General features: G+C 41.8%; 1 protein-coding gene across 2 annotated transcripts in view; it reads right to left on the bottom strand.

Annotated features, from left to right (window-relative positions):
- The window catches only part of jak2b (Janus kinase 2b), a 34,815-nt gene extending 13,791 nt beyond the window's left edge, over positions 1–21,024 (bottom strand). Inside the window, exons 1-12 of one of the 2 annotated variants that reach the window (XM_080003591.1) lie at positions 20,852–21,024; positions 16,071–16,277; positions 14,795–14,918; positions 13,941–14,058; positions 12,105–12,250; positions 11,335–11,626; positions 7,768–7,884; positions 7,446–7,603; positions 4,364–4,475; positions 3,450–3,636; positions 1,135–1,259; positions 882–1,016 (exon numbers count right to left, since the gene is read on the bottom strand). In XM_080003591.1, the coding sequence (XP_079859717.1) occupies positions 882–1,016; positions 1,135–1,259; positions 3,450–3,636; positions 4,364–4,475; positions 7,446–7,603; positions 7,768–7,884; positions 11,335–11,626; positions 12,105–12,250; positions 13,941–14,058; positions 14,795–14,918; positions 16,071–16,275 (1,719 nt within the window). In that variant the 5' untranslated portion in view covers positions 16,276–16,277; positions 20,852–21,024. Of the gene's footprint in view, positions 1–881; positions 1,017–1,134; positions 1,260–3,449; positions 3,637–4,363; positions 4,476–7,445; positions 7,604–7,767; positions 7,885–11,334; positions 11,627–12,104; positions 12,251–13,940; positions 14,059–14,794; positions 14,919–16,070; positions 16,308–20,851 lie in introns of both variants that reach the window. The other variant, XM_080003590.1, reaches the window with a different exon arrangement.
- Positions 21,025–23,564: the final 2,540 nt, after the last annotated feature.

The raw sequence follows: 23,564 nt of genomic DNA on the forward strand, positions 1-23,564 counted from the left end.
TCGACTGGATTGCTTATTTCTCGCCTCAAATTTGTTCAGAGGCAGATTTTGGTGGACTCATAAGGTGAAATAAGTGAAAGTTACAGAGTAAATACAACACCGAACGAAATCCCATTGGCTCACGTCACTTAAGAGTTCCTATTGGTGGTGTGAATGCAAGCAGAAAAAAAGCCCTTGAAGGTAGATCTCTAGTTCTCGGGGGACCCCAGTTCCTAGTTCCCACCAGGGAGTCCCCAGAATTGTTTTGTCCGGAAAACGCCTTCTTATTACGTAGACCTTTTACCAGATTATTGAACCCCTTTATAATAAATTTTAAAAAGCAGTTGTGTATTTCTCTGATATCCTGTTTGAGACTTTCTGAATGGAGAGTACGGACTGATTAAATTAACTTTTAACTTTCAATTTTTTTTATCATAAAATTTGTGGCGCCAACTAAATGATACATATTACTTATCATTTACATTTACATTTAGTCATTTAGCAGACGCTTTTATCCAAAGCGACTTACAATTGTTCAAACACCGACGGACGCAGCCATCAGGAGCAATTAGGGGTTAAGTGTCTTGCTCAAGGACACTACAGCATGCTAGCAGGAGGAGCCTGGGATCGAACCAGCAACCTTTAGATTACTAGACCACCAGCTCTACCGCCTGAGCTACCATCCCCATACTTATGGGTCTTTATCACGTGACACACTTGTTTAATTCTATTTTTAGGGCCTAAAACCATTGGTTGTGGATGGAGTCTGTTGTTTATACACTTTTTAATTTAAATTGGTAAGGTGCGATGTCTTAAAAAAAGTTGCTAAGTGCCGTTTTGTAACATCACTAAACTGCAAATCTTTACAGCAACTGTGTCTGATCCATGTGCAAGCTACAGACCTCAGAGTAATTTCTGTGGGTGTGGTCGAGGACTTTCATGACGACATCTGTTTGGTGCATGAGCCCGTAGTCTCCCAGCTCTTTTCGAACCCCCTTGAAGATCTTGGTGAACGTCCCCTGGCCGAGGCTCTCCATCTGAAAGGAGGACGGACAGTTGGCAGTGGTTTGCTGAGAACGGCTCCGGAGGAAACTAAATGTTCTCCAGTCTCTGAGCAAAGGGAACTATGAGTAGAAGAAAAACTCCAGGGCTTACAAACTCCAGATCCTCTTTCTTGATCTTATGGAACACCATCTGGCTGATGTTGTGATGCTGTAGTGATGGCGAGGGTGGCACATCTAAACCTTTGTTGCTCCTGCATACCAGGAGACACGACTTCTCTGTCAGAGGAAGAAGAAAAAACAAAACAAAGAAAACAGCCAGTGATTATTACAGGTATACATGAATGGACACCATTTCCACATCTTGGATTAGAATGACAGTGAGACCATTTCATGTATGTCCACCCTGTATGTCCATCTTTTTCAATAAATGTAATGCTTGTAAGAATTTTTGGTCACATCTTTCTCAAGTATTCCACACAAGTAGTACGGTGGCTTGAGGAAGTATTCAGACCCCTTCAAATTTTGCACACTTTGTGCTGTATATGTAATTTTAAATGGATAAAACTGCAATTTTTTGCCCATCAATCTACACCCAATAACCCATAATGACAAGGTGAAAACATGTTTTTAGAATTTTTTGCAAATGTATAAAAAATAAAAAACTGAAATGTCATTTACATAAGTATTCTGGCTCTTTGCTGTGGCACTCCAAAGTGTGGTCGGTGCATCCTGTTTACTTTAATTATCCTTAAGCTGTGTCTAGAACTTGATTGGTGTCCACCCGTGGCAAATTGAATTGATTGGACATTGAATACACTTTAGAAAGGCACACACCTGTGTATATACACAGTAAGCCATGGAGCTTAAGGAACTCTCTGTAGACCTCCACGATAAAATTGTGGTGATGGCCAACTCTTCCTAGAGTCGGCTGCCCGGCCAAACTGAGTAACCAGGCAAGAAGAGCCTTGGTCAGGGAGTTGGCCAAGAACTAAATGGGCACTCTTAGTGAGCTTTGGAAGTCCTCTGCAGAGATGGGAGTACCTGCCGAAAGGACAACCAGCTCCGCAGCACCTTTATGTTAGAGTGGCTAGACGGAAGCCACTCTTGAATAAAAGGGAGAAGAGGAAAAAGACTCTCTGGTCTTATGAGACAAAAATGTAATTCTTTGGGCAGCACTCCAAGCACTTTGTCTGGCGAACAACAGGCACTGCTCATCACCTGGCTAATACGATCCTTACATTGGAGCATGGTGGTGGCAACATCATGGTATGGGGGTGCTTCTCACCAGCAGGGACAGGGAGACTGGTCAGAACTGAGGGAAGGATAATTGCAGCCAAATACAGAGAAGTCCTTGAAGAAAACCTGCCTTAGAGCGTACGCAACCTCGGACTGAAGTGATGGTTCACATTTCAGCATGACAATGACCCGAAGAATACAGCCCGGACAAGGATGGGAGTGGCTTTCGGGACAAGTCTATGACTGTCCTTGACTGGCCCAGCCAAAGCCCAGACTTAAACCCTGTAGACAATCTTTGGAGAGACCTGAAGATGGCAGTTCACAGACGCTCCCCACCCCATCTGACGGAGCTTGAGAGGATCTGCCATAACGAAAGGGATAAACTTCACAAACCCTGGTGTGCAAAGCTTTAAGAGACTAACCCATCAAGAACACTCTAAGCTGTAATTGCTACCACAGAGGCTTCTACAAAGTAGTGAATTAAGGGTCTGAATACAAATATGTAAATGACAGATTTCAGTCTTTGATCTAATACTTGTTTATTTATTTTATACATTTTCAAAACTTTCTAAAAACATTTTTTCCCTTTGTCATTAGTGGCTATTGAGTGTAAATTGATGGGGCAAAAATGGCCATGTGATCCATTTAAAATTACTATCTACTATTTAAAATTATCTACAACACAATGTCTGCAAAAAGCAGAGGGGTCTAAATACTTTCTGAAGCCACTGTATATATTTGGTATGAAGGTAAATATTATATTCGGGCTTTCATACTTTGGAAATGTTGACTGACACCGAAGAACAATTTCAACAAAACCAAAATATGGATCAGATAAGACAAAATGTTTATGCTGAACATAAGACCTCAGAAATTCATATTTAACACTATTTAATAACTGCTAAGGTCTAATATTTGTAAAACTGAATTTAAGACATTTTAAGACTTAAAATGTTGGCCAGGACTATATCTTTTTAAGATCATGAATGGACTATATTTCATATAGTTCCCTTTCCCACAAAACTGCTCATCGTTAGCAGTTAGGGACACCAGTATACCAGTATCTTGCGCAACAACACTTCAACAGGCCACCGGGAGCAGTCACGGATCGAACAGCAACCCTCTGACTACAAGACGACTCGCTCTCGGCAATATTTGCAAAAAGGGAACCAAATAAATTGCTCAGCATTATTCTCTTAAGGCCTTGGCTCAGCCCTGTTAAGTGCCTACCTTTGGATTTGGGCGGGCAACACTTGCTGAACTGGAAGATGACGCCGTCGGAGCGCACCGTCTCCTTCTGGTAGCAGGCCAGCAGCTCCTGCAGGCTGCTGAAGTTCCTCTTGGTTCCACTGAGATTGAACTCCCCGTGGTCCGACCTGGTGATCTGACAGTGCTTGTATTCTACGGTGTCGTACACCTGCCAGACAGACAGACTTGAATTTTAATTTAAGTGAAATTATTAAGTTAATAATTTAAAGCTGATTTTGTTAAAACTTTTTCTCCCTTCGGGATTTTGTAGTATTTTTGTGATTGGTGTGACAAAAAATGCTTGACTTTGCTTTTCTCAAAATTGTGTTGCAATTTGCAACCTTGGAACATGGACTTTTCTTTTTTAATACCAGTGAAGAAATGGTCATACTTCCTATAACACATTCTGCATATCACAGAAACAACTGTACATTTTCAGCACTGACTCTTTTTTTATCTTCAAAACATAAATAACCATTGGCTCAAAGTGACGAAAAAAGAAAAAACTGTGCTTTTGCTTGGGCGTTCAATCCAACACGCCGTATGCACCAAGTAAAATCAGTACTGTACAATGGCTGCAGTGGTTTTGCTAAATATTCAAGCTCGCAAATATTGTGTAAATTGATATAACTTGCATTAATTATTGTCAACACAAATTAAATTTCAACCAGACACGCTGCATATGACACCAGCTCAGTGGTAGTACAAATGAAAAACAATTAACTATGAACGTTTACTGAGTTAAATACGCAAACGTTAAGACAGATCAACGGATCACAAATTGAGATTGGTTGTATCCGTTGTCAATCTGTTTTTTTTTCCTCCTCTTTCATTTTAGGTGATGGCTTCCTTTCATATACTTCATTCTCTCTTTATTCTATCAATACATCACATACCACAACAGGAAAGGTGAGATAATACTTGTTGAAGTCCTTAGGGCTGCATCGCAAAATGTACAATCCCCGCTTGTTTCCAGACTTCTGAAGCTTGTTGATGGCAAACTCCATTCTGATAGGAACAAAGACATAATGCTGTATTACAGGCAATATTATAACATGACCTTGAATCACTTTGGACACCGGTTAACAGGATAACTGACAACAGGATTAAAAAAAGAATACCTGACTACGACGGAAGAATGACAGACAGTAAGACAAAAGTAACAGCAAAAGAGACGGAAAAAGAGAGAAAGACAAGGATTGCTGGCGTTCTTATGGAACATAAAAAAGCTGTGCTCTTGTGATCCCACAGGTTGTCCACAGGACAGAGTTATTGCATGCATTTTAACTCTGTCCTAGATGCAATGGCATACAAATAATCGGTGTATGCCAAGCAAACTGACGGCAGAGGGTAAAAAAAAAAAAGTAACAGCATAATTGTATATCGCCATATACAGTAGCCAACATTACAGGTCATAAATTAACTGAAGCTTTATTTAGTCCGAAATATTTTATCTAAGGCTTTGGTTTTCTTTTTACTGTATGCTACTTACTAATCATACTGTGATCTACTTCAGCGTACCTGTCACCTGCCCATATTTGGCTCACTAGTTAACATAGTCAGCTGTACAAGCGCTACTCCCAGTCAACTTGTTTTTAGATGTGTACATATATTTTTAGGGCTGCCCCCAAATAGTCAAACAAACGTTAGTCAACAAGAACTGTCTTATCGACCAAGTTTATCATTGGTCGGTGGGTCGCCGGAAAAAAACAAAAAAAATAAAATAAAATAAAAAATACAAATATTTGAATAATAACAAATCGGGAGTTACGCCTCGTCAAATGAACCTTAAAACCTGTATGGATGGACCAGTGAATGAAACGCTATAGTGCTTTTGATTGGAAACACATTTTTAACAAAAATAAGTGTTCAGTCTCCTTGCTGGTTGTTCTGACACATTCAGAATAATTAGAGCACTCGATGAGCGGCTTCATGCGTGCGCGCTGCATGAAATCGACAAGTCTGAATCCTCTTCACAAACTAGCGCTGGCTCCGGGCTGGTGCTAGCACCGATTCGCAGTTGGTTCAACTTGGGAACGGGTTTGATTTTCAACGGGAAAAACGGGCCCCAGAGCCACGTCACTGCACGTACGTCGCTATCCACTGCCATGCACGCCCACATGTATGCGCGAATGCACGCAACATATGCGTTTTTCAAATTATTATTAAAGTCGCTTATTTCTGGCATCTTAATATGATCTTTTAGGTCAGCATTTCCGGCGCGCACGACCAAACTGGTATTTCTTTTCTTGGGTTAGTTAATGAGAAGGACAGAACATGAAAAACATCTATGTAAACACTGAGAAGTAGTGTAACATTATTATTATTATTGCAATTGTGGTGAAAACCGGAAAAATTGGGTAGGAAATGTTGAAAACCGGGAAGGGGAGACAGAGCCGGTGAGCCCCGTAGCCTTGCGCATTCAAATTATGTAAAGAAAAAGTGCGCTCCAACGCAATAAAATCCCTAACAAGGGGACGCCGACACCGAGAAAACTATCGTCTGCACGCCCTATTTCAGTGCAAATTATGTCAATATGTAATTTAGATGTGTACAATAATAAAATAATGATAGGGCCTAATAAGTTTATCGGATGTAATGTTTAACCAGTATAATCAACAGGCAGCTCACTTCATGCCAGCGCACCGTGCAGCGCTTGTAAGTTAAATTTATATTTTAAAGTGGACAGATTACCTAGCTCGGAGATCCCCCACAACATGGTTTTATAGTTTTTTTGCTGAAAATAACACTGATGTGATGCATTCGAGCCATTCTTACATGGGTCCAATCCACCCTGTCTGAAAACGGGCTGTTTCAATGGGAGGAACCAACCTCCCGAGGCCCCTTGTTCTGTGAGCCGATGGGATTTGAGAACAAGTTCCGGGTTCTGTGAGTCAATGGCTTGGCTTCCGGGTTTTGTTTAATTTACTCCGTTAAATTTCACTGATTACACCTTATCAGTCCACCAAAATCTGTTTCTGAACTAACGTGAGGCGAGAAACAATCCAGTTGCTGAATCTTCACTCATATTAGATCTACAAGGCCTCAACTAAAAGTCTGTTCCGTCGCCCACCACAGTGTCGGGACCAGCGCAGAGCTTGGAGCAGCGCGGGATATGGCGGGGCTCGGGGGCAATTACCGAAATGTCGGCAAATAAATCAGCTCAATATATCTACGGCTGTGTTTGGAGAAACACAGAGCCGATTGCGTGCCGCAGCTTATAATAACCCAACGTGGGGACACACACACACACACACACACACACACACACACACACACACACACACACACACACACACACACACACACACACACACACACACACACACACACACACACACACACACACACACTATTTCCATCGTCTGCAGTTTAGTCACAGACATTTGGTATTAATTCCTCTTTCTTTTAAAAAGTTTTGTGGTGGTCTCTGCAGCCAACAACAGAGCACTTGAATGAATTGAACTCCCATGAATAGCTCCTAGCTTCGATGCTTCGATCCAGCGGATCCGGTGGCGCTTCAGCCGTCTCAATGCTACGTAGTTGTAAGGCACCAAGTTGAACGGCTCGTTTTAGGACATATTTCCTGAAAATGACAGCTAACAAACCACTGACCCGGTCTTATTTCACAATTTGTGTTTTAGTAGGCCCATAAGAGGCCGAAATGTATGTGCACAAGCACTGAAAAGGTGGGGTTTGCATAATAGGTCCCCTTTAAAGGCCGGTTATTAGGTTTTGTATTATCTGTAATGTGGCACAGTGTTAGTTCTGACATTCTTTCTCAGCCATGGAACTCAAACCATTTTCTGATGCCCCAAAAACATGCATTTAAATAATTAAATAAATATCGTAAACGGGCGACTAGTCGACTAATGGCTTGAACTGACGACTAATAGTCGTGGGACAGCCCTATATTTTAGTTTTATCTCTTTTTTGACCCGCATTAAACCCCACATGATTATTCCACACTACACTTACGAGATGGGGCCGTGGCAGTGCGAGCCGATGGCTTCCAAAAGCCTGGGGGGCGCCACCTCCTTGCAGAGGTAATGGTGGGCGTCCGCAGTCAACCGGTAGTAGCCGTCGATGAGGGACACGAAGGACAGCGCCTCCGCCAGGTTGGGAAACTCGAGCTCCTGAGACAGGAAGTGACAGGATCCATCATCAATAGTGTACAGCACACAACTGATGGACCGTCAACCTACTCGCCAAAACCTCTAGCAGGTGCAACAGTGTGCGCAAGGGCTTCCATTTTGTTCTAACTGGTCCATCTTGCCCTGCAGTGTACAGGCAGTATTACCTTCTTGCCGCTGTGCATGTTGATGGTGACCACCCGGCTCTCAGCTGCACCTTCCTTGTTGGCCTGCTTGACACTGATGTGGGTAACAGCTGGGAAGTCGCACAACGTCTGTATCTCCTTGCGGTAAAATAAAAAAGACTGACAGTTAAGAGTGCATGACATGACCGTTATAATTGTTCAAGAGTCCGTTCTTCAACAAGTGAAAATGAAAAAAAATAAATCTTCCAGAGGTTCAGGTGGAATATGGGTCCTGTCCTGGGCCCCTCTCCTCTCTGGGCTTGAGGCCTGCCAACGGAAATTGGAGCAAGCCGAAGACTGCCTCCAAATTTTACCAATCTGAGTTTTTGTGTGATAAATAAATTTGTATGTAAAGATTGTAATTATTATTTAATTAAAAAATAATTACTATGATCATCACGTCACATCACATCATGGACTGGGAGTTCCACACAACTTTTAATACATACAATGCAATCTCTGAAAATCAAATTGAATTCAGGGTTTACATATATTTTGAACATTTTGAGTACATTCCCCCAATAAAAAAAACAAGCGGAGCTCTGTGGCAGATTTGAAAGGATAGCAGCTGGCATTACAGTTTCAGTATGTTTTCCCGTTATTCTGCAGCCCTGGTGAAGAGCCCATTAATGTTGCTGTGATAATGAGCATTATCCCTCAGATCGTGGAGCATGGCGTCCTGGCGAACAGTGTGCTTTTGGGAAAATGGTCCATTCACAAACAATGAAGATTAATGGTTATTAAATTCATCTCAGTCCCTGCTATTTTAATGACTCAAGTGACTCATTAGTCATAGGAATGGCTTCTAACACATTTTCACGCATCATTTCCCTATGTGTCTTTGCAGATCAGAGCTGATTCGCCGGGGTAGGGATGGGGAGGGGAAACAGCAGAAATGGCTCTCGGGAGATGCCAGTCGTATGCAAGTCGGGGACCTCAATCATATGTAAGTTGTTCAAGGGGAGGTGACCTGAACCAGGGCTGCACGATTCTAGCTAAAATGTGAAATGACGATTTTTCTCCCCAAGAACTGAGAACACGATTCTCACACGATTATTTTTTCAATAAAAACATTTATTGTTCTCTTTCTTAAACAGAAAACATAACATAAAGTATGTGCTTGACTTGAACTTAAACATGACCAAGTGACTTAAACTTAAAAGTCTCTTGTAACTAGGCTTGGGTGGTCGTGCAAAACTCCAATCGCCGATGTGCAGGATTTATTATTTACAAGTAAAGTATTTACACAAAAACATCCAGTTTTTACAAAATTAAGTCCCATAGTAAAGGAAAGCATCGGGGAGACGTGCAGTGGAGACGGACAGATTTTATGGAACAGTAAGTTGTCGGTTGTGTTTAAAAATGTGGTTTCATACGTGTAGGAAACAAACAAAAAATAATAGATCTAAAATAAAAAGACGTGGCGCAGACGGCTGTCTGGAGGAGAAACAAAACAAACTGTAAAAACGTCTTCAATTATTTGCTGTTATTTATTCACCCCTTTGTGCCAGTTAAAATATTTTTATTTATATTATAAATAAAATAAATTTATATACACATGTATATTTATTAGAAATAATAAACATTTTTTTTGCCATCCTCTCAATGGAAGTTGGAGCTGACTCTACTGCGCATGTCTGCGGAAGTTGTGAAGAGAGTGAAGGAGCATGTGTAGATGCCGTTTTCTCTGGAATACCGAGCGTAAATGGCTTAAATTAAAACTGTGGATTGATATAAAAGTAGTTTATTAAATTATTATTTATTTATTTTTATTTTTTTTAAATTGCATGGAGGCTGTTTGGTGCAGCTTGTAGCGTGGAAGCCAATGGAGGACCTGGACATGGTGGTATCGCGTCCGGTGGCAGGCTTGGTAGTTATTGAAGTTGAGGCTCCAGTTTATTACTCGTATAAATTCATATAACTGACACAAAATAATTTTGTTTAATATATTTGATTGATATCGCAACTAGTATTTTTCCGAGAAGAAGTCAACACGTGAACGCAGCGTGACGTGAATGCATAGGGGAGTAGGAGCGACTGTTGCTACTGAATTGACGCAAATGCAGATAAATCAGAAATCGTCATCGTCATTTAGAAATGAGATCGCATTAATCGTGCAGCACTAATCTAAGCACAGTCAGGGTTATTGGTCCATTCCAGACATCCTCTTTCAGTAAACCATAGATCCAAAAGGATGCAGTGAAGAGTGTGGATATATTAAAAAAAAAAAAAAAGTACTGTTAAAAGAAATACTATCTATCCATCCATCTATCCAAGACAGTTATATATCCACCCATCCATCCAGATAACTAAATATACACCGATCAGCCACAACACTGCCTAATATTGTGTAGCTTCCTGTCTGCTGCCAAAACAGCTCTGAACCGTGGAGGCATTGACTCCACAAGACCTCTGAAGGTGTCCTGTGGTATCTGGCATCAGGACGTTAGCAGCAGATTCTTTAAGTTGTGGAAGTTGCGAGGTGGGGCCCCCATGGAACGGGCTTGTTGTTGCACATCCCACAGATGCTCCATCGGATTGATATCTGGGGAATTTGGAGGCCAAGTCAACACCTTGAACACTTTGTCATGTACCCCCAAACCATTCCTAAACTATTTTTGCAGTGTGGCAGGGGTCATTATCCTGTTGAAAGAGGCCACTGCCAGCAGGGAATACCGTTGCCATTAAGGGCTGTACTTGGTCTTCACAATGTTTAGAAAGGTGCTACGTGTCAAAGTAGCATCCACATGAATGCCAGGACCCAAGGTTTCCCAGCAGAACATTGCCCAGAGCATTACACTGCCTCCACCGGGGCTTGTCTTCTTCCCATAGTACACCCTGGTGCCATCTCTTCCCCAGGTAGGCGTCACACACGCATCCACCCATCCACATGATGTAAAATAAAATGTGATTCATCAGACCAGGCCACCTTCTTTCATGACTCCATGGTCCAGTTCTGATGCTCATGTGCCCAATGTAGGTGCTCTCAGTGGTGGACATGGGTCAGCATGGACACTCTGACTGGTCTGCGGCTACACAGCCCCATACGCAGCAAGCTGTGATGCACTGTGTGTTCTGACACCTTTCTATCATAGCACCATTAACTTTATCAACAATTTGTTCTACAGTAGCTCTTCTGTGGGATCAGACCAGACAGGCTGGCCTTGGCTCCCCACGTGCATTAATGAGCCGTGGCCGCCCATGACCACGTCGACAGTTCCCCTTGCTTGGAAGCTATCTCTAGCTATCACAATTTGGCCCTTGTCAAAGTCACTCAGATCCTTTTCAGATTTCCTGCTTCCAACACATCAAATTCAAGAACTCACTGTTCACTTGCTACCAGATATATCGCCAATCAATGTTATTCACTTCACCTGTCAGTGGTTTCAATGTTGTGGCCGATCGCCGTACTTGTGGGTTCCGAGAGGCAACTCTAAATCTGCAAGACTGCATTTAGTTATAGCACTCCAGTTGTACCAGAAAACACCTGCACATGAAACAAAGGAAGCACTGCTATGGCAAGTGCCCACCAGCTCAGCAAGTACCCACCGGCTCAACGTCCTTGAGACTGTCGCGACACCACTGGATTCCGCTGTCTGCTGCCACCACAACGGTGAGATGCCCGCCGGAAGGCTCCTTGACTCGGAAAGTCTCGGAGTAGAAGGCCCCCTCCAAGGACTCCAGGCTGATGAGGTACTTGAGCTTGAGGTCACGGGCTGTTGCCCTGCATTGGCTGAACTGCTGGATGAAGCGCTTGAACCGGAAGCGAATCCGTTTTCGCGTCAAGAAGTTACAGTCCTGGATTTGTGCCCTTGTGTCCTTGGGCAGGAAGGACTTGTAGCTGGATTGGGATGCAGCCGGGGGAGGGGGGGGGGGGGGGTCACAGGAAATAAACAAGAATGAGTGTCACTATAAACAAGAATGAAAATAATAACCACAGCTTAATCACCGAAAATGAACTCATTACTAACTTATTTCAAGACTGGAACCACTTGCATGCGGAAAGTACATTAAAGAGGCTTAAGTCCTTGTGGTACTTGAGAAAATGTTACGTATCTGAATTCTCAACGCAGTATCACCTGCCCCCAACACATCTGACTGCGCACTAAATGGCGACGGAGAAGAAAATAACTCATAACTCAACTCATTGCGTTTGTCCGACACTGGCAGCGAATGCGAAAACAATACATTTTAGCTCGAAGAATAACTACAATGCTTTCTCAAGTCTTCAGTGAAAAGTTTGAGAAAATATATACCACTTCCTGTTGTAAATGAGATTCTGACGGTCCGTCTGCAATGCGACTGTGCTTCATGAGTACCTTACGGTGTGGTAGATGTCCAGTGGAGACATCTCCCTCTCTTTGGCCGTCTTCATCATGTCAAGCACTGCCATGCCCAGACACTCCTCCTGAGCCTCGTGCGAGCAGGGAACCTTCACCAGCCCGCTGACAAAGTCGCTTCTCCACTAAAGAAAAAAAAAAAGACAAGGTCGGGGATATTATAGTCATAGTTTCCTCAAAATATTGAATTTACAGGGAAACAAATGTTTTTTTTGTTTCTTCACAAAGTTGCCTCTGTGTTATCTAGGTTAGGGAAATAGGCACTATTATTTTTTGTAACAGATAACTTTTTAATCGCAATCCCAGATGAGTGTAGTGCTCATAACAATTCTATTTGGTGGGTCTTAGGCACTTTGGTAAATGTGTCCCAGCATAAAATATATTGGAGATACTGAAATAAAAACAGAGTGTAAAGTGTGATTTATTAATAGATAGAAACAATAAATAAAACATAGCAACTAACAAAAAAAATTATACGTTTTTGTTATTGCCATTGATTTGTACCAACTACACAAAATAACAGCACAGGATTTTGAGAAAATTGTGAAAGAGAGTGAAAGAATTCTGTTAAAGAGCCAGATGAGGAAGTGACACACTGACTAACCCGTGCCCAAAAATGTTCCACCACAATTACAAAACAAAGGAAACAGCGAGATAGCCAATCTTAACTACTAACAAACTGAAGAGCACGGCCGCTGACAAAAAATACAAGTGTAAGTGTAAAAATTTAACTGCTCCAAAAAGAGCAATTTTTTGACTTTTTTTGACTACTACCAAATGCATATTACAGTGCACGCCCCCCCCCCCCCCCCCCGAACATTGAGAACCATTGGCTCAGGGTTACAATAAATAACACCCTGAGTAATGGAATAATATAGTGGAATAGTGGAATAATAAGTAAATCTTCAATTCAACATATAGTAAGCACCAATTAAAATAAGTATGTATGACGATACACTGATGGTGACAGGGCGACACGTTTAAGCGGCCTGGTGATTTGGACATATTTAATGATTTTGCAAATCTGCAAGCTATTCCAAAAATTCAAGAGATTTGTTTAATTTGCATTAATTATTGTGATCGCAAAACCGCTATTTCCTGGGGGGGGTCTATTCAATGGCAGCAGACAAAGCCCTCGAGCGCCTCCAAAACAGATCCTTAAGCAAGCAGAACGCAGTGGGCTACGACTGGGACTGTATGTACACGAGGGCTTAGCACTCCAAAATTGTCTGAATAAATCAAATGAAATTAAATTGTATAATTAGCCGCAAGAAACCAAAACAACTAAATGTTCTGCTGCTACACGCCCCCTGAAAATCACACCAAAATGATCAAGTTGATAAAGGAAATTCAATTAATTTGACAATAAACTCATTATACATATTTTACATATGAACACTCAAGACACTTTTGGATAAAAGAAAAAAGCTTGGTTTTGACAGCACAGGGCGTCGAACAAAAAGTTAAATATATATAACGCTTTCCATGTGCTTGGTTTATTATCAGGCTGGCTTCTCCAAATAGGGGGCCCTTATCGATGCTCGTGGGTGGCGGGGTCCTCTCGCTGATGCAGAACCCCGATTCAGTCGTCCAAATGACATTCTGGCAAACTGATGCCACCACACTTGGCAAGGAGCCGCAGGGCACATTTTCTGATTAGCGATCTACGGCACTACGCTGAAAGGCCAGGCACAAACAAACTACTTCGAACAGCCCCCAGCCACCACGGTTTGCAGCGAGCATCTTTAAAAGGGTAAATATTATCTCTCAGCACCAAGTGTTTAGAGTAAAGCATCTGAAAGCTGCACCGATTACCTGTGAGAAGAGGTAGGCCATGACGGAGTCATCAAGGACAGGGCTTTCCGACCCCTTGGTGACTCCGTAGCGGTACACCCGGGATGCCCCCCCGCTGTACCAGCAGGGGAAGTAGAACCTGATGAGGTCGTAGAGAGACTTAATATGATTGGGATCTTTAGGATAGTTCGACATATAGATCATTTGTTAGGATAGTTATTACACCAGCTACACTAAAGTAAACATACAGGGAAAAAAAAACATTAACAAGTGTAGGTCGCTGCTATTCAGAGACTAAATGTGGCCCGTGCATGATTCTAGATTGGCCCTTGACAAGATATAAGTTTAGCAAAAAATTTATAAAAATGACAAAATGTTCTCCAATAAAAACAGAAAGTTTCCCACGCTGTACTGCCATCACTCATCGCACTTTCAAACTACTGTATATTTTTAGTCTGGCATATTACATCTAACGCACGTGTTATGGGGCATGTAAACTCAGGACCAACTGAGAAAACATTTATTTATCAGTTGACCAAGTTACAAAAGGTTTCTTGCTCATAGTTAGAAGTTCTGTAAGTAATTGGAAAAAATACCTACAGAGTGGAAGTAATTAAAATACAACGCCAAACATGTGGCTATGGAGACGCAGCATAAAACAAATGAGCAAATAATACAGAAAAAATACATTGTTATTAGATTTGACATTTTCTGTGTTTGTGCATTTTCTTTTACATTGTCTTAAGTGTACACTTTTACAACAAAAACATTGATTTGTAGGAAGCCAAAGCTAGTAACAGGTTCATAATCTTGCCCCCAACCTAATGTAGTTTAATAGCCCCGGTGCATGCAGTAGCATTGATAGTTCAGCGTACCTTATTCGAAAAAATACGTCTTCTGAAGCCGTTTCATCCAGCTGGAAGATGTGGTTTGGCGAGAACCACACACCGTCCCGCTCTCGGAAAAGACCAAAAACACTGCAGTACAGAGGGGAAACACCTAAAGGCAAAAAGTCTATTTTTAGTTTTGCCAGCGAGTAGAACCTAAACTTTCCTCAAACAGTAATAACAATAATATTGATTATGGAAGGAATATTACAGATACTTATATTAGTTCACATACTGTGCTCATGTGCTCTTGTACTCTCGAAAATTGCTCCGCAACCTAAAGACAACTTAACATGTTGTACTTCCCGCTCCAAGAGTGTAATTGTTCCAGTTTTAAAACTTTGTGTTTCATCATATCTGATGTTGTTTAAAATATAAAACAAATTACTGAACCTGATAAACACACAGGTCTTTAACTTTGATGATAACTGAATATTTCAGTTATGATCCCAAAATTGTGTTAATACTACTACCAATAACAAATTTATTTTCATTTTCTTTCTAGCACACTTTTCAGTACAACAAAACATTTGCAGGAAAACAAAGGGAAATAGATATAACAGCAGAATAAGGCAACGACTATATTCAACACAGACTGGGTGTGATCATTTTAAATGTGTAGTTTCATGCCCTCTGAAAAACATTTCAAAGCAAACTCCGCACAATGAGAGCAATGCACATTGAGAGCAGATCGGTGTGAAGGGAAGTTGGAGTTACCCTTACAAGCGCTTTAGCAAGGCTTAAAACCACAGTTCAGTCCACGTTCCAAGTATACATTCTAATTTATCTTCTACTTTTCCTTGTCAGCTAGGAGGAGTGAAATAGACCTCGCCTGAAGACACACCTTCCGAAGCTACTTGTTTCTGGTCTTAATAGAGGTGAACAAAAGGTCAATAAAGTGTGGACAGAATGTAAATTGTACTTTGTTTATCATTAAACACCTACAGCCAATTATGAGATGCAGGCGAGTCCACTTTCTCCCTTCTCTTTTGGAATAGTAGCATTTATGGTGTTATTGACTATAGATGTGTGCCTCTGGCAAAGACTCCATTGTAAACAAAGCCATCGCTTTTTGCTTATGCCTAGCAAGAGTAAACAAGGTAGACTGACTGGAAATAAAGCGTGGTGTTTGGTTAGCCTTGGCGATAAACGTCCAACTTCCCTCCAGAGAGGTTTTCCTGTGGCTGCCTGATAACCTTATCTCTGGAAGCAAGGTTTCCATCGCATCACTGGATGAATGGCAACCACCACCGCAGATACTCACCACACGCCTTGGCTGCTTCTATGCAGAGGTCCTCGGCGATGTATTCCCCCGGTGGGTGGCTGAGGGTGCTGCCGTCGCTGCCCCCCTGGCCGACGTGGTACAGGTGAAGCCTGAGGACTGGGGCGGCCGACCTGGCCTGCTCAGCATCCCGATGGGCTGAACCATTCTGGTGCACGGGGGGGCAGGTGGACGTCGCCGTGTCCATAGCTGGGATACAGGACATCAGCAAAATGGCACCTTTGAGTGAAGTCAAGACAAGTATGTTGATGATGAAAATAATAATAATAATAATAATAATAATAATAAGGGCTGTCACGATCATAACATTCTGATACACCACATTGTGGTTAACAATTTAATTGTTTTCCTTTGTCCATCTTGTGCTATAATGATGGCATAAAATAAAACTTGTCAACCTAACGCAGAAGAACCATTCATTGGCATTTAAGACTGGAACATAAAAATTGAAATCTAAAATCCATCCAATTTTTCTCAACTCAACTGATGTGTAATATAGATATATAGAGCTGTGAGAATCAAAACTTGCTTTGACTTGAACTCAGATAATGGCGCATTGTAGTGACTCGTCGTGTGTCTGTGAGACTAGTACTGCGATCAGCTGTTAGGGTACTTGAACACAGCAATGTCACACTAAACGGTTATCTAAACGAGCATTGCATAAAGGAGCAAGAACAGAGGGCAACATTGTCTGCGCACAAGCTATAAAATCTGCATAATCGAATTCAAGAATTAGGCTACTCTCAATAAGAGTTATATATTCAGCCGACTCTGGGAGCATCTGCCAGTTTCCACTGACAGCTTTTGTAAATTTAGAGCTGCTGGGAATGAGTGCTACAAAGCACCGGAAGGCAGAGATTTGGGGCACTCTCTAAAGAATCATTAATTTCAACAATTTGAAAAACAATTGAAAATCAAACACTAAAGTGGTATTGTGTGTGGTATAGGGATGTAACGTTATACCGTTTAAGGCTAAACTGAGGCATCAAGCAACCACGGTAATTTGTGTTGCAAAATTGAAGATGTAACCTTTAATTCACCTCACCCTATGTTGTTTTATTATTATATTAAACTTGCTCCCATACGCGGTCAAGTTACGTAAAGCACCGCATCGCAAACTACTGGTGTAAAGCAGTTCTGGCGCTGATCCTTCCCACGAATAAACAGAAAATGAAGGGGGGGAATTAATACTGTAAAACGAACCCATACCGTTACATCCCCAGTCTGGCGTGGTGCACAATACCACTTTTTCAATACAGATTGTGTCTCTGAATCCTAAACCAACTGACATTGAATAGCTAGCAGATTATCAGAGATCAGTTTGAGGTCCAAAAACCTCAGGCCAACATCCTGGAATTCATTTTTCATGCTTTTGTTTGCAGAACAGGCAGAGAATCAAGTTTGTGTCTTTAATATCTGATATTGGTGCTAGAGTTTTGTTTTGGGGATATGCCAGTGCCCTACTTGAGCCTCATAGTGGTTCCATATCTGATACCAGTATTGGCACCAGTCCAAATGTGTCTCGGACAGAAGTTAAAGACATTGATGGGAATGTCAATGGAAGAACCTCCCATCAGAAGAGCACACTGGCATCCACTGGCTTCTAACAAAACAAGTCAAAGGGGAGTTCTTACAGCTGTAAAATGTGCCTTAAAGCTAGAATAGTGAAGCAGGCTCAGTGACTCAACCATTTTCCCACGCCGGAAAAAACTGTCAGCGAAATTTGAGTGTCGCTGACAGAAACGGAACTATAGGCACGTTGCATATTTTCACTCAAAACAAAATAGTCATAGCCTTATCGGTAATCTGAGTATTTATGTGCATGCAACAATGTGCTAACGGTCCACACCCTCAAGCAGACCGGCTCGCCTCGCAAAGATGGACGCCAGCCTTGAGTGGGTGTAACAGAGTAACTGTGGAAGTGATACTCCATCATTTGCAGATTGAGAAGAGAAGTGAAATCGGATCTCACGTCCTCAGTAGATACATGTAGATAGTAGGTGTTGCTGCAATGCAGTCTTATCTACTTATGTACAAACAATCTGGATTTCCGGATATGTCTTGATTAAGACGCCAGATCTGAAGGGGGTTTGGTCAGTATTTTACGTTCCACGGAATTCGGAACCCGGTAATTCCAAGCCGGTATTCCCCACTTCCGAGCTAAATGTATTCTATTGGCAGTTCAACAAAACATGGACGTCTACGGAGAGTTTCTAGTATTGAACACCCAATGTAGTAGGTACATAACCATGTGCACATCGTTTTTTGCAGTATACACAAGGTTTAAAGGATAGTGAGTTAAAGCTTGGGATGAACAATAAATATTTTTTATATGCGCTCACATTGCAATTTCAAGGAGTGCAATTTTATAGCAAAAGTCAACCTGCGTTGCTCATGCAGTCTGCACAAACTGTCGCATCAAGTTTGAACATGTGAGACTTACAGTGAAACTCGGTGCTCGGAAACAGGGGAAAACTCCAGCCACCCGGTGAACAGAGTTATATAAACAAACTTTCCCTCTGAGGATTCTGACCAATTAGAAGCTTCCCAACGAGACGCTCCACTGATAAGAGCTGCCAACAATCTTCCTCTTTCATTACCTAATGTCAGGGAAATTGTTTACACAGAAAGAAAATGTGAACTTAACATGACACTCCTGTTCCTTTGTGTCTTCATTTTTACTGCGCCATCTGAATATTCCAATGGGCTGCTATTAAAACATCTCATGAATTCTGTTTGGTTCCTTTCCAAGTTATATGATATTCATGTTCCACTTTAGACTGTACGGTAATAACATTTCAGATATTTGTGACACTGAAATTAAATAAGCAAATGACGGCAGGCATTGCATAGAATTGTATTATTGGGATATGAATAAATACTAGATTTATAGAAGATTTGCTGTGGATCTCGGTCTGTGCACAGATCACTTATTTTTCAGTTTTAGTCTGAGAACTCTGGCATGCAGAGTCAGTGCGATACACAGTTAGAGAAAGAAAAAAAACAAACACATCCCATTATAGATATGACAAATTCAACTACAAGCATGAAGATCAATTTTCCACTCTTGTCATCTTTCATCACGGCATATATCGAATCACTTATCAGAATAAAAAATGCAGAGGCGTCAGCCAAATTACTTGACAAGTAAGTGAATTGAAGACCGTTAATTAAAGGGAAATTATCGTGATACTTCAAGGCCTGAATTGATGATCTAAAACTGAAATTGAGTATAATATTTACTTATTTTTATTAAATGCATTCAGCTTTTCCCCCAAAATGTTTTATTATTACTATTTGTTTGGAGTTTTATAAATGTAATGCACATTGTGTATGAAAGGTGCCACAAAAATAAATGTTATTATTAAAGTGTGTATTGGGGGAGAACCTCCAAATGCCGATTTATTTGATCTTAAACCGGGAATCTAAATGACTTAACCAGCTTGTGCACAAAATGCATCTAACCTTATCTTAACGGCAAACAAACACAAATTAACAGAGCGTCACGATCAGCCCACAGCAACATGAGCTGCAAGTCAAACATCAGGACCAGACAGAGGACTTTCCAAACCCTTGATCTGGGTCAAACGTTTCACAACCAAAACTTCTCCCGACTCCCTCCAGCAAAAGCCACCCTGTTGCTTGATTTTGTTGAAGTCCTACCAAGTGGATAACAAAAATGTGTGTATTCATAAACGACAGAATTGTGAGAAGTGTCATCACAGCGGTCTCACGTAACAGGAAGCCTTCTAAGCATGATGCCCTCCCACCGCTGCAGAATCGGAAGTGCTTTATTGGGCAAAGTATATTTCCATGTACAAGGAAATGACCCCGTCAATAGTTGTTGTAGATGCATTGTCGCATTAAAAATATATATCCGACAACCACGATGCTCCAACGTCAAGGCTATACTCCTAACTCCTCTTTTGGCTGCTTGGGCTGCCACCCGAGTCAGAAAGGGGGATGTAAGATTTTTTCCAACACTTTATATATATATATATATATATATATTTGTCTGTTTTTGTCTATGTTTTCCACCCAGGTACATAACATTTAGGCACATTTTATTTGTTATATTCATGCAAGCCTGCATAATCTCCTACCTTTGTCAGAATGTGAATTGTGGACAAATAGGTTCGTTGGTATTTTTTTATTTAATAGATTTAATGTTATTTCTTACCTGGGGGTTGACTGACGCATCGATGTGTCTAACAGTCTAAATATACAGAATACACAAACTATGATTCTATACACAGGGTCAAGTAAAAGGAAATAACAGGGGCTCCGGCAGTGTGGTTCCTGGTATTGACTGTGGGTATATTTATAAATGGACATTCTGGACAGGGTGATGTCAAATAACACCAACATGCACAGTTTGACTTTTCTGTGCTGTTTTGTCGGCGTATAGCAGCCGCTGTTAACCATCACAAATGTGTATTTATTCAAACCCTTGATAAAATCAGCGATCCTCGTGGAAAAAAACATAATAAAAAAAAAATCACTGAGTGCGATAAATCATGGCCCGGATCTAGCCACCTAGCTAACGTTAGCGGTAGCTCTGCTGTACGCTGCGCTGCGTGCAGAGGAGTTGTCACTTCTCAAATGTTGCGCGTATTGTCAATCAAACGCTCACGCAACATTTTGAGGAATAACGTCGCGATGAAACCGACCAACTTCGTGTCGGTTCGCTCGTTGCCAGCTTCGCGCTGCCGGGTCCCAGCCGCCCGTCGCTACCTCGCGAGGCTAGCCGGGCTAGCGCTTACCCCGACGCCGCGGCCGGGACGCGACCAGCGCCGCTGCGGGGCTTCGGCGGCTTCGGCCGGGGCGACGCGGCGCGGCGCTCCGATTCTCCGCGACCAGCAGGACACAGCTATGGAACCGCGGCCGGCGGAAAGTCACATCCCTCCGCGGCACAGTCCCCACGACGCCGCGGTGGCTCGCTTCTCCCAACTCGCTCAACTTACGGCAGCGGACCTCCAGCTGGGCTGCGACCCGACGGCGCTGCGTTCGAGTCACGTGGGAGAGTTGGGAGAACGACGAGCGCCGCGACTGACGATTACTGAAAGTGAAATTATTTAAATAAAAACAGGATGAAACGACATTAAGTGAATTAAATGGAGAATTGTATTTATAATTAATGCCTGAAAAACCACACACACACATATATATATATATATATATATATATATATATATATATATATATATATATATATATATATATATATATATATATTTTTTTTTTTATTCAGAAGCCATTTCCACAATACGGTGCTGCATTTAATTATTTATTAATTAATAATTAACTTTTCCATTTCTGCGTTTTAAATTTGGTCTATTTCTATGTACTTAAATATAAACACTAAGATATTCGCCGGACTTCTCCCCGGGGATTCGTGAGCTGCTTCTATGACGTGACCGTAACGCAAACGAAGACAGCCCTCGTTAAACTGCATCGCCCGCGTGGTCGCTCAACACCGTTTGGTCGTTTGCTTTATTGCTGCAGCGGCTTCACGGCGGGTTGACCCCGCCCGACCCCGCCCGACCCCGCCGCTTTGCGGGGGCTTCTCGCGCGGTCACGTTGAATTTGTTGAAGATTAAAAAAAAACAAAAAAACCGCGGAGTGAAAACGCGACTTTAGTTGAAATGAATGTTGTTTCCGTCTCCTGAGCCGCGTGGCTCCGTCACGTTGTCGCTATTAACAGCCACTGCCTGGTCCCTGGCAACTTTTACATCCATCCCAGTGAATCGCGCTGAGGGTCCAGCAAGGTACAATTAATAGGATTATTTCAATAATTATTTACCATCCGTGACAAACTCTGTGTCCGTCGCTTCTGCCGATGCGTCCGCGGAACGGCACGACGGAACGTAATCTAATAAGAATGGAGCAGTTGAAGTAAATGGACGGACAGGCAGACCTCCCGGAGCTGTGAGGTTTGGCGAAGGTGGCGGCTCCTGATCATTTACAAAATGAAGAGCTCATGCACATGGGTTAGGGTTAGGGTTAGGGGATAGGGTTTTTGTGGTTTTTGTGGTCACCTTTTGACACTGGGCCAAACTGGAAGAGAGGAACGAAGAGTATGAGTCGATCTGCGACGGCCGGTCCAAGGCAAACAATGTCACACTGACACACACACACACACACACACACACACTGACACATATACCCATGCACACACACACACACACACACACACACACACACACACACACACAAACACAAACACACACAGAAGCACCAGGAGGCCGCAAGTCTGCTCCACTCCAACGCGGTGAATCTCCAGCCGGATCCCCCTCAGCAGAGAGAGAGCGAGAGAGAGAGAGAGAGAGCAAGAGGGTTGAAAACAGCAATGGACTACATGTCAATAACTATGTTTTACAGTAATGACCCCAAAAGATTCGTCCATACGGTTTATAAATAAAAGTAAAGCATCACCTTGAGCACAAACAAAACGTTATGTGTGCGCTGAAGTGCTTTTCAGCCAAATTAAATTGGTATCATTCCCCCTGGGACTCGCGGTTGATAGCCTTCCTTCTACTGCTGTTGTGTTCTGGTGTTTTTTAGCCCGGAATCCAGATCTGGATTGGGTGTTGACTTGTTGTTTCAAAACGCTGTCGTCGCCCTTTTTTTTTTTTTTCAAATCTTGTTTGTTCATTTTGTGTTGTCGTTGTGGTGTTTTTCTAAATTCTGAAGGAATTGACTCACAAATCAATATTTTCCACTCCATTTTCATAAAGATTCATCATCTGTATTGTTTTAAGCGCTGCCCTTTTATCAGTGTGCAAATGAACCGAACGGGACAATGCAATGAAGTAATGCAACCAGATGGAGCTGCTCCCACTGTCCAGTCAGTCCAGTTTGCATGCACCGGTCCAGTTAATCCTCAGAAAACGCTCAGTTAGACAATCTGAGTCTGACAATGTATCTCTTCAACAAGACAAACGTCGACAGTCTGCATATTGTTGACGTTTGGCGTAGTCCTGTAATATAGGCTGAATTTAAGAGTGGCTAATGACATTGACATTTATTATGTTATTTTTAGATTTTATTTAGATTTTTACATTTATTTATTTAGTTCTAAATGTATACAGTATATATATATACACACACATCATATACAGTATATATACTGTATATATTCTGTATATACTGTGTGTATATATTTATATATATATACATATACAGTATATATATACTGTATATATATATGTATGTATATATATATATATACTGTATATATATATGTATGTATATATATATATATATATATATATATATATATATATATACACACAGTCCTGTGTATATATCTCTCTCAGGACTGCAGGTACAGTGTATATATACGACAAGTAGGGGCTCATTAGAATGACACCACCCCCTGTTCTGAGTATCTCCACCCACGGCCTAAGAACTGCCTTTGTGAAGGTGTGCCATTTTTTTCTCCCAAGTATTTGTGTGTGTGTGTGTGTGTGTGTC

The sequence above is a fragment of the Zeus faber genome (genome assembly GCF_960531495.2).
Source record: "Zeus faber genome assembly, chromosome: 7".
In the NCBI taxonomy this organism is placed as follows: Eukaryota; Metazoa; Chordata; class Actinopteri; order Zeiformes; family Zeidae; genus Zeus; species Zeus faber.